This window comes from Grampus griseus (genome assembly GCF_964374135.1).
Source record: "Grampus griseus genome assembly, chromosome: 1".
Classification (NCBI taxonomy): Eukaryota; Metazoa; Chordata; class Mammalia; order Artiodactyla; family Delphinidae; genus Grampus; species Grampus griseus.
In genome coordinates, this window is record NC_139017.1 from 162,601,518 (window position 1) to 162,617,847 (window position 16,330).

General features: G+C 48.3%; 1 protein-coding gene across 2 annotated transcripts in view; it reads right to left on the bottom strand.

Moving 5' to 3' along the window:
- The window catches only part of ARID1A (AT-rich interaction domain 1A), a gene marked incomplete at its 5' end in the record, with an annotated part of 70,042 nt that extends 55,627 nt beyond the window's left edge, over nt 1-14,415 (bottom strand). For both annotated transcript variants that reach the window (XM_082653685.1, XM_082653684.1), the window contains one exon: nt 13,279-14,415. In XM_082653685.1, the coding sequence (XP_082509811.1) occupies nt 13,279-14,415 (1,137 nt within the window). The remainder of the gene's footprint in view (nt 1-13,278) is intronic.
- Nucleotides 14,416-16,330: the final 1,915 nt, after the last annotated feature.

Sequence of the window (16,330 nt, forward strand, 5' to 3'; positions counted from 1 at the left end):
ACTAGACCAAAGTTACCAGCTGTCTTTCCTGCTATCTGTGGCCAGTATAATCAAATTGGGATGAATACTTGGCACACTAAGCTATGGAAATCTAGCTAATATTTATCCGTACCCCCCCCCCAAGTCTGTTTTGGCTCATACACTCTTTTGAGATTGCTGTGTTCACTCACCCAGACACATTTACCAAAGGGAAATTCTGTGTGCCTTGAATAAGGCAATCTCAATCTCATTTTATTTTAACCCAAAATACCATAATGAGACCACATATTGGTCACTTGAGGTTTTATGTAGGGGTTTTAAAGAAGCCAATTCAAAGCTGCACTGGGAAAGCAGAAGATTCAAATCACAGACTAGAAAGAAAAACAAGAATGTTACAAATCTGTCTTAGACCAACAGAACCCCCAAAACAGATTAAGGAGGGCTAAGAAAGTCTCCAGACCAAAGGCAATAAGGTGAGAAAAGAGAAGAGGGAGAGATCATCTAGGAAACTTCTGTTTCTTAGTTTATTAGACAAAGACACGTCCTGCCTCTAGTTAGCCAGGCCATTCCAACAGAGGTAAGCAGATACCAGGAATCTTCACTGAAACGATGTTGATCTGAAAGTGGTATAAATTGCCTCTCCGGTTCCCTTAAGACATTTTGTCAGCTCTGGTGTGTTAAAGCTACTGAAGTCTCCATGTGCTTTGCATTCTACTAACAGAGTTAGAAACCAAAGGAGAGAATGAAAAAGGATAAAAACAAGAACAGAGAGAAAATAAAGCTGAATGGCAGAGGGATGATAAAGTGAGTCTAGAACACAAAAACACACACACGGAACATATGACTACCAGAGTATTGTCTGTACATACAAATATCAAATCACAGATCAAACTGTCAGCATACTGCCTCCTGGAAGCCTCTGCCTTCATCGCAGCCAGGTCACAGTGATCACAGCTTCCCTTCTCAGGCAGGAGGGAAAAGAGGTCTGGTACAGGAAACATGTTTTTAATGGGAAGGATTCAGAAACCACATCAGGTTTTCAGAAAGCCCCCATGAACTACAACACTGGTTCTCCACTTGGTCTTTGCATTATTAATGTTTATTATCTAACCATTTCTGTAACTTCCATCTCTGTGCCAAGCACAATCCTTATTAAGTCATACAACTAGGGACAGGTTTTGGCTCAAATGTCCATTCCTCAAAGAGACCTCATCCACTTCAGAGATGGGGTAACTTGTCAGGAGTCTTCTTAGAGGGTTTATTTACTAGGACTTCACAACAAGGGACACAAGGAAAGGAATCACAGCAAAACTCAAGGTGGCCACTGGGGCACTGAGGGGTGGGGGATGAGAGACAGAGGGAAGTCATTAAGAATGGTCTAGTCAGAGACCACCAGATTCTCAGATCAGCGGGCCATCAACGAGCAGAAAGGATATCATGGCATTTAATTAAGGTTTCAAATACTAGCCTCTGAGGAGCATTTTCAAGAACGACTTTTTTGGACAGTTTTATCAACTGGTCATACTTGGAGGCCACCACCCTAAAATGAGCTTTTCCACCTTCATCAAACCAGAACCATCCTCATGCTACGCCACCAAAGAGCTAAAAGAGAAACGGAGGGCAGGGAGTCCCCAGGTCCTATAAACAAACAGAGTGTGTCATTACTGTATAGAAGATCCATCTCAGAAGTATTTTCTTTCTTCTCCCCCAACCCCGAGCACTTTTAACCTTTTCTCCAACCAATAACACACTTTCAACATCATGGGAAGGGCAGATACATCTGAAACATTAGCCTTTGGTATAATGTGGAAGAAGCCCCTCAGGTATTTCAGATATATTCTGTAGCCTAGTTGAGCATAAATCCAGTAGTTCTCAAACTTGAGTGTGCATTATAGTGGCCTGGAGGTCTTGTTAAAACATACTGCCAGAGTTTTGGATTCAGTACGTCTGGATGAGTATTTGCATTTCTAAACAGGGCCCAGGTAAAAATGCTATGGGCCCAGGTAAAAACTATGGGATAGCTTTTAATTTAGCACAGACTAATGCTGTCTGTCTTTAACCATTCAATTCTATCCCCCTCTCAAGCAGGGGCCTCTACCAACTAGGAGCTGTGTTCGAATTTTATTGGATAACAAGTAATACTTACATATATGTTATTTAACGTTTACTACAGCTGCAAGTAGATATTTTTCCTTATCATACAGTTGAGGATACAGATTCAGAGAAGTGACTTGCCTGAAGTCACACAGCCTAAGGGAACTTTAAACCTCACTTTTAGAGCTGACTCTGACATGAAACTGTGTGAGGCACTTAACCTTTACGTGTTCACTTCCCTGAAGTGGAAAATTAAGACAATAATCCTCATCTCTCCAGGGAGTGCTCCAAGTTCTAGAAAGTAAAATCACTCTGCAAATATTTTCATAATGCAAGTTACTCTCATTTAGGTCAAAGTGAAGGGCTCTATCTTTGAGCCTGAATCCTACCTCTATCCCCACTCTCAAAGAGAAAAGGGCCTAAGGACCAAATCCTGCCAATTCTTACCATCGGGATCATACAGACATTCATCAAAAACCTAAATAAAATTCTAAATGGAAGAGATGGATGGGACAGAAATCGAGGCATAATGTCAAACTGTAACTAAAGGCTTTTCAGTCTTTCACCCCATTTAAGAGTTCTAGGGACTTCCTTCGTGGTCCAGTAGCCAAGAATCTGAGCTCCCAATGCAGGGGGCCCGGGTTCCATCCCTGGTCGGGGAACTAGATCCCGCATGCACGCTGCAACTAAAGATCTCGCATGCCGCAATGAAGACCTGGCACAGCCTAAATAAATAAATAGTTTTTTTAAAAAAAAGAGTTCTAGATTATTGCAAAAAATAATGTCCCAACAAGGTCTAGTGCCTGAATAATTTATTTTGGAGAAGCAAACTTAGTATTTTATAATGTTACACAGCTCTGGAGAATCAGACAAACCTTGATTCAAACCTAAACTCTACCTTTTACTAGTTTTTTGTCCTAGGGCGAATTTCTCATTCTTACTCTACTTCCTCATCTGTAAAGTGGGAGGAATAACTCTAGAACCCACCTCTCATGATTGCGAAGATTAAATAAAGAAATTCATGGAGAGACCCAAGCATAGTGCTTGGCACATAGCAAGTACTCAACTACATGGTAATTACCATTAATATTCACCCCCAACACACCATCACTTGAAAACAGGGAACTCAGTGAGGTCCCTGGCCTACCCCTGGCCCAGGACAAAGTTGTGGACAAACTACCTATAGAATTGATCCCCAAATCCTTATTAATATCTTTGGCAGCCCAGATTCCTAAACAGGTAAAAAGTTAGAAGTCTGGAAACGAAAGGCAGGTTATCCAAATGTGAATCAAGAGTTTCACACTCCTAGACTAATGCCATGAAACTCCATCACCTTCCAACCAGAACAGAATCTTGTCCAAAAGGCAAGAGAGAAAGCCATCTGTATTCACCAGAAAAGATGTAGTAACAAAGAACAACCAATTCCCAGCATTCTGCTCAGGTGATTTGTTCTCTAAGAACAACAGAAAGCTGTAATAAGGTCTACCCAAGAGAGAGGGGAAATCACTGGGCAAGAAGAGCCCAAAGACATATCTGTTTCCTCTTAAAGGAAGCACCCAGCACGATGTAGCCTTTAATCCTCTACCACGTGGCTGAACTCACACTCTTCTTAAAGTCAAAGTACACCAGGCACCAGTCAGTTGAGAATAAACAGCTGGACCCAGATGCACTCATGCAAGTTGTGACCTCAAGGAAAACAGGAGGCAAAATAAAGACACTAAGCACACAGCAAATGGGTTTTCAAATATCACACCAATCCCTAAACTCCCCTGCTGCCGTCATGCTGGTGCTAGATCTTGAGGGGGGAGTTCCTTTTAACAGAGACGTCTATAAACAAGCAAGCTGAAAGCTAACAAGTTTAAGAGGGAAAAGCATACAAAAATCTTGGCTGCTGGTGATGAGCCACAAAAAAATCATGAACGTGCCAGTGCCAAGGGAGGAGGAAGTCTAATACCTAACATTGCAGACTTACGAACCCAGAAGCAATGAAGCCATAAGGAAGCCCAAATGCAAAAGAGAAAAAAAAAAGCACATGGCACATTTCCTCTTCATATTCAAGCAGCACTCTGGGCCTGCAGAGCGCATAGCCCAGTGCCCAAAGCCCCTTAGTATTTCATACCAACATTAACTTCCTGGAGGACGACAAAAATCTGTCCTGGATTACTGAGTGATTTCTAATATGTACCATAACCAACACTAAGTCAACATTTTAGGGATCAAATTTCCTACTCTGCAGCATGTTGGAATGCATTCTTGGCATTAGACTTCTTCCCACTGCAGTCCACCCTTAGAAAATGCAGAAGCCACTGGGAAATACAGACTCAACCTGTCCCAAGACCATCTTCTAGTATGCACAAATGACTAACAAAAATAAAAGTTCACTCAGATGTCCCTTCAAATTCAATAAATACTAATGCCATCCATTTAAATAGGGGGAAGAGCAAGTTCAGGGAAGAATACTCAAGGCAGTTAAGTCAACATTCACCCCAACTTGGATTCTTAAAACCTGGACTGACTAAGGAGTTCATCTCAAGCCCCTACACACTTGCGGGAACCACTGTGCCCAATTCTGAGTTACTGGAAACTCACTTTCACAAAATGCCAGAATGGCAAGGTAAAGATGGTGGAAGAGATATTTCCAAACTAGAATCTGTATTCAAGACTCCATATCTTTATACTGGAACAGTGTAACCTACCCTCCTCTTCCAGGTGGAAGCACTGTAGTAGCCTGGTACTGGACACTCCATGCGTCTTCAGTTGTTAAGCATCCACTTACCATTTGAAAAGTGCCAGAAATCACATGTGATCCAATCACACATGGACTAGCAGGTAAAGAGAAACCAAAATCACTACATTTCAGAGGCTCCCATAAGGAATAAGCATGTGTTTGCAGCATTTATGAGCTTCTTGGCCACAGCCAACCTAATCAAAAACAATATTAAAGGCCATTTCTGTGAACAGATGGGCAAACTGCATATGTGCAGGCTTACCCACCCAAAAACCCTCAATATAAGGTCTGATCCAAGCAACTCAGCTTGAGCACAGCTCCCAAACCTTCAGAAACAGCAGCAGCCTGAGTCCAGACAGGTACCTCATGGCTCCTGTTTTAAGAAAGGTCAATTAACTTTGCCGAAAAAGAAAAAACTCAGGCTCTCTAACCAAAGTTGAACGACTATCACTGTAGAGTTGTCCAGGGCACACAACTCTGAAGGTGACACAAACTTCCAAACCCAAAATTACTACAAAAGAGCCTCTGAACTAGCCAAGAACTTGGCAGGTTGTACTAAAGGCCCCACATAACCACAGGAACCACTAAGACCCTGAAACCACTCTCTTTCATGGAACTGGTTACAGTCCAAATTCTCAAAGTCACCAGAAGCAGACAACTACAGGTCTGGGGATGGATGTGTAACTTGAATTCTATAAAGCCCATGAAACTCAGAGTAGCATTATGAAAAAGCAAATTAATATTTTAACTTTCCCCTTCTTGGACATTTAACTTCACAAATCACTGCCTCTGGAAAGCTGTCCCAGGTTTACTCTGCCCAAATGTGACTGCTCCTTATTCTCAGATTCCTTCAGCCCATACACTAAGTTTGGTCTGTATCCATTTGTAAAACCCTGCTTTGCAAGTTTTCCAAATGTGTACACATAAGCATGTTTCCCAAGAAAACTAAATTCTTCTGAAGCAGATATTGCCTCTATCTTTTAAGTCCCTCCCTAGTATCTAGTAGGTATGTTCACAAAGAGCTACATCCCACCCCCCTGAGCTAGAAATCATGCTCTCAGCAACAAGCCTGAAGTTCTAATACCCTCCCTACCACCATACTGGGGAAAGGCCTGGGCAATCAATGCCAGTGTCAATCCAAGTTTTTGTATCTTGTTTTAAAACAAGCTGATAGCCTTTGGTAAGTTAGCTGAACCTAACTAAAAATTATGGTCAGGGCCATAATTACATTCATACTCCCTACTACTATGCTGAGTCAAAAAGGCACTTCCAGGACTCTGGTCTAAAAAACACTTCTTGTGAAGAACACTGGTGTCAGAGTCAGTGGATTACGTTTAAAAAGAGACTTTGAGAAAGTAAATCCGGTCATCTCACAAGGCTACCAAGGGAGAGTACGATAGGCAGACAGATAAAACACTTCTAAAATACCTCCTCCTCCATAAAAAGAATGTTTCACCAGAAGAACCAGAAACGTTTTTAATCCTAAAATGGCAATTTTAAAAACAAAGATTGAATCTACTCACATAACCCTTCAGGCAGGACTTAGCGAGTCCGCAAACACTGTAATGACCTAGGAACCTGGGGCATTAATTTTAATATAAAAATAAGTGATGGGGCTTCCCTGGTGGCGCAGTGGTTGAGAGTCCGCCTGCCGATGCAGGGGACACGGGTTCATGCCCCGGTCCGGGAGGATCCCACATGCCGCGGAGTGGCTGGGTCTGTGAGCCATGGCCGCTGAGCCTGCGCTCTGCAGCGGGAGAGGCCACAGCAGTGAGAGGCCCGCGTACCGCAAACAAAAACAAAAACAAGAACAAACAAACAAAAAACAAGTGATGCACAGGAGTCCAGTAAAAGCTATATAAATTAAACCCAGCCCGGGCTTCCCTGGTGGCACAGTGGTTAAAAATTGCCTGCCAATGCAGGAGGGGACACGCGTTCGAGCCCTGGTCCAGGAAGATCCCACTAAGCCTGGTGCAACTAAGCCCGTGAGCCACAACTACTGAGCCCACGTGCCACAACTACTGAAGCCCGTGCGCCTAGAGCCCATGCTCCCTAACAAGAGAAGCCACCACGGTGAGAAGCCCGCGCACCACAATGAAGAGTAGCCCCCTCTCACCACAACTAGAGAAAGCCCGCACGCAGCAACGGAGACCCAATGCAGCCAAAAATTAATTAATAAAAAATTAAACCTGGCCCTTGGAGGAGTGGGCTTATAATCCTGCGGGCCAAAGCAGAACAGAGGCTGAGGACAGCACTGAAGTAGTAGTATCTTTTTTTTCCTTTTTGGTATTCCAAAAATGCAAACCCAACCCTAAAAACATCTCACCAAACTACAGAAACGTTCTGAAAGAACAATGCTTTAAATTTAAAACTCACAGTCTCATAAAGCAAGCTTTAGGAGCACACTTAGTTCACTAACTGAAACTTAGGACCTTCTTTCCAAACTTCTGTTTATTTTCACTCTGAAACTGCAACCGATTTTAAAACAGGGCTCCACGTGCCCTGAACTCAGCATGGAGGCAGAACCAGGGAGGTTTCTCTTCCAGGGCATCATCTTTTCACTTCAAACCTCTTTTACATCATTTCTTCTCATCTCCATGCTCTCCACCCCCACCTCTACCCTCCAGCATTACCCTCTCTTCCCTACCCCCAAGTCTTTTTCTCCAATGTTATTTTATTCCACCACGTGAGAAGAAACTAGCATTATCTTTGCTTGAACACTGTTTATTAATTTGCCTGTCAAACATTCTATAGAGCCGTTTACATCTTACTATAGAAACCTCCTGGGTACATATTGACAGCTCAGCAAGTATTTACACAAAGCTCTGAAACACTTGGCTCCTTCAGAGAGAAGAAGCTGCTGTGTCAAGCAAAGAATTATCAAACACCTTTCCCTCTACCTTTTTCCCTCTTTCATAAGGGGAAGCTTCCTTCTAGCACACCTCTAAGATGCCTAAATTACACTTTTTAACTACTAAACCAGGAGGAGAAAAATTGGAAATTCTGGTATACTGGAGAACAGCCGAATGAACAGCATTTCCAGGACCAACTGCAAACCACACAACATAGTTTTAAAAAAACAACAGGGGTATGAGAAATGGCAATACACCTATGAAGCTGACCCTGAGACGCTTAGCTTTTCCTGTTCCTGTTCCAGTCTCAGGAACTTTTGCTCCTCTCTCAGCAAAACTTACAGGGCAAGTTCAGGCACTCAGATTACAACCAACTGCCCAAACCAGACCTAGACCTGCCCAAACACCAGAAGAGTCTGGAGAGCTTAATACTACCTCTCCCCACCTTCCTATCCACCCCCAACCAAAGAAACAGTGTTAATGCTGAATTTATGAATATCCACTCCTCACCCCCTCCCTAATCTACCCAAAATCCCCTCATGGAGATTCTGAAGGAACTATTTTTCAAGTCTTGCTCTAATGAACTCTAATTTTTCAATTACTGTTTAGTGTATTAATACCACCAGCCAGGTGGAATGACTAATGACAACCAGATTAACAGTCTCAAAGCAAAACAATCTGGTAGGGCTTTTTCTGTGAAGGGCCACAGACCACAGTGGCACCCAACTATTTAGAGCTTGTTCCTGTAAGTCCTCAAGAGAAAACAGACTTGAATTCCTTGAGCCCAGGGAAAGAAAGATGGTCTCAGGATCCCTGTTGAAAAAGGTACAGGAAGAAGCTGCCCTCCTAACAAGCCAGGTATGGAAGCACAGACAGATGTGTAGCATCAGAGAAGGTTATGCAGTTCACCAGCTTCGCTTTACCAGCGAAGAGAAAATGAAACAGAGAAGGCAAATGCCCTGCCCAAAGTCACACAGCTTAATCCAGAGCTGCATGTGGAACCAAAGCTCCTCTTCCTTCTGAGTCCTGCACTCTTTACTGCTCACTACTATACCACACACAACTCGATGCACATCAGTAATGATAATGACCAATCTAAACAGGGAAAAACCCAGAAATGAAAGCCAAGGGAATCAGGACTCCATTTCAGAGACCAAGGTATCATCCCATCTCACTGGCAGGAAAGAACTATTTAGTGCCAATTTATTTTGAATGCCATATTTTAGCCATATTTGCATGCTTCAGTTGCTTCTAGAATTTTGGGATTTGAAGCCAATCAATACAAACTTTTGGGGGATGGGAATGGGAAAAGACCCTGACCATTACTTTGTTAGCTTATTTCCACGTTTTAAAAAAGGTTCACTGGGCTTCCCTGGTGGCGCAGTGGCTGAGAGTCCGCCTGCCTATGCAGAGGACACGGGTTCGTGCCCCGGTCTGGGAAGATCCCACATGCCGCGGAGCGGCTGGGCCCATGAGCCATGGCCGCTGAGCCTGCGCGTCTGGAGCCTGTGCTCCGCAACGGGAGAGGCCACAGCAGTGAGAGGCCCGCGTACCGCCAAAAAAAAAAAAAAGGTTCACTGGGACTTCCCTGGGGCGCAGTGGTTAAGAATCTGCCTGCCGATGCAGGAGACATAGCTTCAATCCCTGGTCCAGGAAGATCCCACATGCCATGGGGCAACCAAGCCTGTGAGCCAGAACTACCGAGCCTGCGCTCTAGAGCCCGCGTGCTGCAACTACTGAAGCCCGAGCACCTAGAGCGTGTGCTCCACAGCAAGAGAAGCCACTGAAATGAGAAGCCCACACACCGCAAGGAAGTGTAGCCCCTGCTTGCCGCAACTAGAGACAGCCCGTACGCAGACCAATGCAGCCATAAACATATACATACATACATACATACACACAATAAGGTTCGCTAACTTTGCAAAAGAGTGACTGTAGACTTCACACCCTACAGGAGTCAATCTAACATATGAATATTTAATGCAATCCAAATCATCTTGTTACAGCAGGTGCCACTTGTCATGGTTACTCTGTGCCACACACAAGGGAAGGAACCTTAAAAAATCCCCACAGGGCCCAATACAAAGAAGCCAGCCTTGGTCCTGACTGCTTTCTCTCTTCTCTCACCATCATCCCAACCTTCATCAGCCCAGTTCTCTCATGGAAAGCAGAGAAACATGAAGCCCTCACAACTAAGTGCCGTCTCAGTGTGGTTTTCCTGATCCCTCCTACTTGAGAGAGCTCCAAGAGTCCTGTGTTTCAGCCAGCCCAGAATTTCTGCCAGTAGGCATTCCCATAAGCCCAGGATTCCTGTATTTGTTTCCCAGGAGTCGGAAATATCATTTGATATTTCCATAGCAGGAACTAACAGCCAAGCTTCTACAATCAAATCCACCTTGATCCTGGACTACATATTCTATTGGATTTTTTACTTTGATGAGCGTAGTCTACCAGCTCAAGGTACTACAGCTAAAAAAAAAGCTTTACACGAGGTTCAAGAACATAGGTGACTGAAAAGTATTTCATCAGTAGCAGGATTCAACACCTTGAGACACAATACTACTTATGGAAAGGCATAAAGGAAAAGTTTGTTTGATGGGATCCAACCAGCTCCTGTGAAAAAGACAGAGCCACAATACACACACATACCTAATCTTTACTCCATAAAGATTCAGAGTCAAATGAACATTACCACCTTAACTCTGTTAATCAAGTCCCTGCAAAAAACTTTTTTTTAACATCTTTATTACAGTATAATTGCTTTACAATGGTGTGTTAGTTTCTGCCTTATAACAAAGTGAAACACTTGCAAAAAACTCTTAATTCAAGACGGAGTTAGGGAAAGAAGAGAACAAACCAAGATCTTATTATTTAAGAATGCTTAAGAATAGGCATCATGGTCTGACAAGTAGTTTATCCTTAAGTAGCAAAAAGGAATTCAGAACGAAATCTACCCACCTACAACCTTCATCTAGATGACACACCTGAAACAACCCACAAAACTGGAAGTTGCACTGTCTCTTCTACAAGTGAATGCTCACCAGCCCATGCTCTGGGTCTCAGGAGAACAGGCAACTGAACTGAAATCCGACAGAAATCTATGTTGTGTGAAGTGCTAGGCCTGTTAATGTTAAAAGGGAATAAGAAAATTCACACAAAGGCAGCACAGACAAGCTTCCAAACAGGGACTGTATCTACGTTCCTACCATTTATCCAGAACAGAACATAGTGCCTAGTACATAGAAAGTGCTCAAATATTTGTTTAATGACTGAAAAACAGAAATTACTATACGGCAAAAATTGGTTTTACCAAAAAAAAAAAAAAGAATTTGCTTGAATATCCCCAAGCTGAAAGAATTCAAATTAATTTTTGTTTTTAAATGAGCCTTGACTTACCCCAAATTATTTCATCTAACGGTTTAAGAATAGTAAATTACTTAGCCTCCTTTCCCCCTCACCCCCAAAAGGGAAAAAATGAGGGGAAAGAGATAAACTACAGAATGACCCAGAGAGAAGATGTTCTAAGACAAAATTTCTCCTCCAGACACTAGGAATCTAATTTAAAATTCCCCTATTTCTTGCCCAGATGTAGAACATCATGAAAGACACGGAGTCAAGGCACAGACCTCTAAACCTGCTACCTGACATAAATATTTTCAAAATTCCCAGCTCAACGTAAGGGTAGAAAAGCAGTTCTAAGATGGGGAGGGAATACATCTAATTAGGCCGCCGAAGTGAACAAAATGTGAACAAAATCTCATAGGACAAAGGTACAACTGGGTACTGCTGGGAGAGGGGCAGACATGAAGGAAGACTTTTTTCTGCTTTGAAAAGATAGATGACTCCAAAGAATACCCAATATTCGTGGCCAAAGCACTGAAGACAGAACATGATGAAGAGGAAGAGCAAAATAAAACAGAATACATAAAAACACACCTAAAAGTTGTAATTTCTAAGCAAGTCTTAAGTATCATTGTAGGTCATATCTTTGTTATCTTGGAAGACAGAAATAAATGGAACTTAAAATGCAAAGAAAAAAACTGGTTGATCTCTATTTCAAAGCTGTAAAATGAATGATGACAAAATAGAAAACTAGGTTTTTTGATATTTCCAGGAACAAATGATAAATTTCACCAACCAAGCCTTTAAGAAACAGCCCCTCTCAAGATAAAAAAAGATGTCCTTCCCTTTAAATTGATCTGCTCTCACCAAGTTCAATTAACAAAAGAAAGTGTTAACATGTAAACAAATAATGAGGCCAGCCTTCCTTAAAACAGAACACCTAAATATGAAATTCTCTTTCAGAAAGCTTTCAGTTCTCAAAGTTTTTTCCTACCCCCTCTGATAAAGATCCCACATTTGCCACTCAATAAAAAGGTCAGTAAAATAATTTCAGTTCTGCAAAGCGAACAGGGTCAAAATTACTCAAGACAAACGCATCTTCAGAGCCATCAAAGAAGTCATTTATACCATCAGGAAAGTCACAAAACCAAAACAAACAGCAAACCCATTGTAGAGAAAAACTCAGCTACTGTTCTGACAACACAGAATCTATTTCAGTCTGCATAAAACATAACAAGCAAAATAAATCCAAGGTACAAGCAAAATACCACTGCCTCCTCTTTTGTTTCGGGCACAATGTAACAAGGGCAGCCTGTCTGGGACTCTGCTCCTGCTGATACAGTATTGCTGCTTAAACCTCCCTCCTCAAGGTCACAGCCAATTTCAGCTCTGGAATAAAAGGCAGATAGTGGCAGCGATGCTTTGGGTTATCACTGGCAGAAAAGCAGAGTGTAAAAGTTTATGAGCTCATCAGGATTGTTGTACCATTACATCAGAGGCAATTATAAATGGCCAAGAGCAGGAGATGGGGAGCCAATCAGATCACAGATAGGATGTCAACCTAAGACCAACTGTCTCCTGGCTTTGACAGAAGGATTTTACCTCCATAATTCAAATCCCAAACCAAAGCAATCTGCACTTACTACTCCAATCACTCAGCTGTTTACCAGCACTTCCAGGGAGAAGCCCAGGCCACTGGGCCGACGGAGACTAAGACAGGAGACGGCCCGGGCTGCCCTGGGTGGACCGCAGCCGGCCTCTAGCTGCTCCCAAGCAGGCCCCTGCCCTCCCTCGAGGTCCCCCCGAGCCCGAGGGGCCCCTCCTTGGAAACACAGATGGGGACCGGCCTAGAAGAAGGTGGGCGGTGGGGGGAGGAGCAGAGAGGAGCGGCAGGTGAGCAAATAACTGTTCACTCAACTCCAGACCTCCTAGCACTGCCTATACCCCTAACCTGACCCCCCAGCACCCCGTCACCCCGGGCCGGGCCCTTTCCCGCACACTCTGCTTCGCACCCCCTGGAAGACTCCCAGAGCTGGAAGGGACCAGGGTAGAGGGAGAAGGGGAGCAGACACCTCAGGGAAAGCCCCACACAAAGGCTGAAAGAGGGAAAGAGAGTAAGGCAGACAGGCAGCCATTTTAAGAGGGAAGAGCGAGACAATGGCAGCTCCCCAGCAGTGGGGGCCCCGGACTGGGGGTAGCCCACGGCTGTGGCCTGCTCCCCGCCGCCGCCCCCCACTCCCAGGACCCCGCTCGCCCCAGCCCCCTCCCCACTCAGCCGTGTACCTGCGGGGTCCGGGCGAGCGGCTGACCCCCGCCGCCGCTGCTCCCGGGGCTCATGGGCGCGTGGTGGCTCCTTTGTTGGGCTCCTCCCGAGGCGGCCGCCGCCGCCGCCGCCGCAGCAGCAGCCGCCCCCCAGCACTGCGAGGCCATGTCCGCCGGGCCCTTGCCGGCGCCCCCGTCCTGGGGCCCGCCGCCGTAGTCGCCCCCGGGGTAGCCCTGGTAGCCCCGGGCCGAGCTGGGCGACGTGAGCAGTTGGTTGAGGGTGGGGGTGGCGGTGGGCTGAGGGGTTCCCCCTCCGGCCGCTGTGGGGCCGCCTCCCCCCATGGCCCCGAAGCGCTGCTGAGCGAAGGACGAAGACGACGAGGAGGCGGAGGCGCTGGAGGAGGGAGGCGGCTTGGAGCCGGCGGCCGCCGCCGCGCCGGACCCCGGAGTGCCACCTCTCGGGGAGCTCAGCGCGTAGGCCTGGGGGGGCGGGGGGTAGGCGCTGCGGTTGGGGTAGTAGGAGTTGTACTGGTGGTTGGGGAAGCCGTGGTCGTGCGAGTTCTGCTGGGGCCCCGCGTAGGGCTCCAGGCCCCCGCCGCCGCCGCCGCTCTGCAGCGCTGCCAGGCCAGGGCTTTGTTGTCCGCCATGTTGTTGGTGGAAGACGGCGGCCGCCGCGGCGGCGACGGCAGACGGGCTCCGGCCGTAGGGTTGCCCGAAGCCGTAGGCTGGGGGCGGCAAGGCGGCCGCGGCTGAGTGAGGAGGCGCCCCCACCCCGTCGCTGCTGCCGCCACCACCGCCGCCGGGCGGCTCCGTGAGGTTATTGTTCAGGGCGGGCCTAGGGCCCGCGTTCCCGTTCGAGTTCTTCAGGTCCGGCTCCGCGCCGGGCCCGCCACCGCCGCCGGCTCCGCCGCCGCCGCCACCCCCATTGCTCTCAGCCCCGTCCTGCAGCTCTTTTCCCAGTGGCTGCGGCGGCCCCACGGCGGGGCCCTCGCTTTCCTGCCCGGCGGCTGCCTTCATTTCCCCGCGCTCGGCCGCTACCGCCGCCGCCTCGCCCCCCGCCTCCTCCCGCTGCTGCTGCTCCGCTTTCTTCAGCTCCGAGGGCGGCGGCGGCGGGTTGCCCAGGCTGCTGGCGGCGGCGGGGGCGACCTGCGCGGCCATGATCCCCGCTGTCTCGTCCGCGGAGAGACCCGGCCCTGTCTTCGTCTTCTTTCCCCCTCCCACCCCGCCCCGGGGCCGAATCCCCCGGGCTGCCCTCCCCACTCGCCCGGGCGGGCCTCGCGGGGCTCCGCTGCTGCGCTGCGCTCGCTCGCTCCTCTCCCCCCCGCCCCGCCGGCTCAGGCTCCGGGCTGGCGGCGGCGGAGGAGGAGGAGGCGGCGGCGGCCGAGGCGCCGGCGGCTCAGCTGCTCCCGGCTCTGTAGGCTCGGGACCCGGCTCTCCCGGCTCATTCCCCCCAAGCCCTTGCCTGGGAATGAGGGGGGCGGTGGAGGCTCCGCTCCCCAGGGCCTGGCCCCGCTGTGACTCTCCGCTTTCTGCTGCCGGAGAAAGGAGGAGGGAGGGAGGGAGGCAGGCGAGGGGGAGGGGGCGGGGAGGGAGGGAGGGAGGGAGGGAGGGAGGGAGCGGGGGGAGGGGGACCCGGGACGGGCGGGCTGGAGGGCGCGCGGCAGCAGCCCAGGCGCCGGGAGGTAGAGTCGGAGCGTAGGCCGGGCCGGGCGCCCTGCCTCCCCTCCCCGGCCGCGGCGCGGGCTGAGGTTGCTGCGCGGCAGCGGGCGAGCGGGCGGGCGGGCGGCCGGACTGAGCGGCTAGAGCGCCCCACTCTCCTCCGAGTCCCCCTCACTCCGACACGAGGCTCAGCACTGCCATTTTACCCAGCGCCGTCGCGGCCGCCTGGCAAACCCGGAGCGGAGCGCGGAGCGGGCGCAGGCCGTGGAACGGACTCGCTCCCGTCCCTTCACAAAGGAGGAGGGGAGAGAACCAGCCGCGGCGGCGGCAGGCCCTCTGCCGCTTTCGCTCGGCAGCGCCGCCGCCGAAGGCTTCGGGGAAAACCCGGCCCGGAACTCGCGCTTCTCCGGAGCCTGCGCCGCCTCCCTCCTGGCGTTCCTACCCAGGTCGGTCCCCTCCAGGCCGCGCGTAGGGGAGCGGGCAACCGTGAAGTTTACTTGGGGCTGCAAAATTGGCCTGAGCCCGAGACCGCGGCCGCCTCGGCCCAGGCCTGACCCCCTGGCAGCGGGCCTGGTCTCTTGGCTGCTACTTAGCATCTCTACAGCACTTTTCTTCTTCAAAACCTTTTACAAACCCGCTCCAAAGAACCAGCTGAGCCTTACAGTTTATCCCCTTTGCAAGCTGCATGGAATGACAGATCATTGTTTTAGACTTTCCGTTTTCCCACTCCTCTGCCCTCATTAGCCAGTCCTCACAAGGCCCTGGGGGCATGAGGTCTATTATCTCCATTTTACAGAATCAAGACAGAGTGTAGGGGACTGCCCTGTCACTTAAAGTCAGAGCAGAGGAGGGTGGCTTTAAAAAGCAGAGTCCCCACAGCTGCCCCTAACTACTTAGCATTAAAAACAAACAAAAAACAGTGGTCACGGGCTTCCCTGGTGGCACAGTGGTTAAGAATCCGCCTGCCAATGCAGGGGACACAGGTTTGAGCCCTGACCAGGCAAGATCCCACATGCCGCGGAGCAGCTACACCCGTGAGCCACAACTACTGAAGCCCGCGTGCCTAGAACCCGTGCTCCACAACAGGAGAAGCCACAGCAATGAGAAGCCCGCGCACTGCAACGAAGAGTAGCCCCCACTCACGGCAACTAGAGAAAGCCCGTGCTCAGCAACGAAGATCCAATGCAGACAAAAATTTTTAAATTAATTAATTTAAAAAAAAAAACAGTGGTCAAGTTGTGCCATATTCAACAATGTGATCAGAATGGGTTTGAGATCAAAGCTGGTCATCTCAACACTGACTTAAAATAGTCACCACTGAAGCTACTTTGAGGGCATATGGCAGCCTTCTAGCGGGAGAACACAAGCCCCACCTTTGCCCACAATGACCAAGAGCCCCAGTCTCCAAAGACAG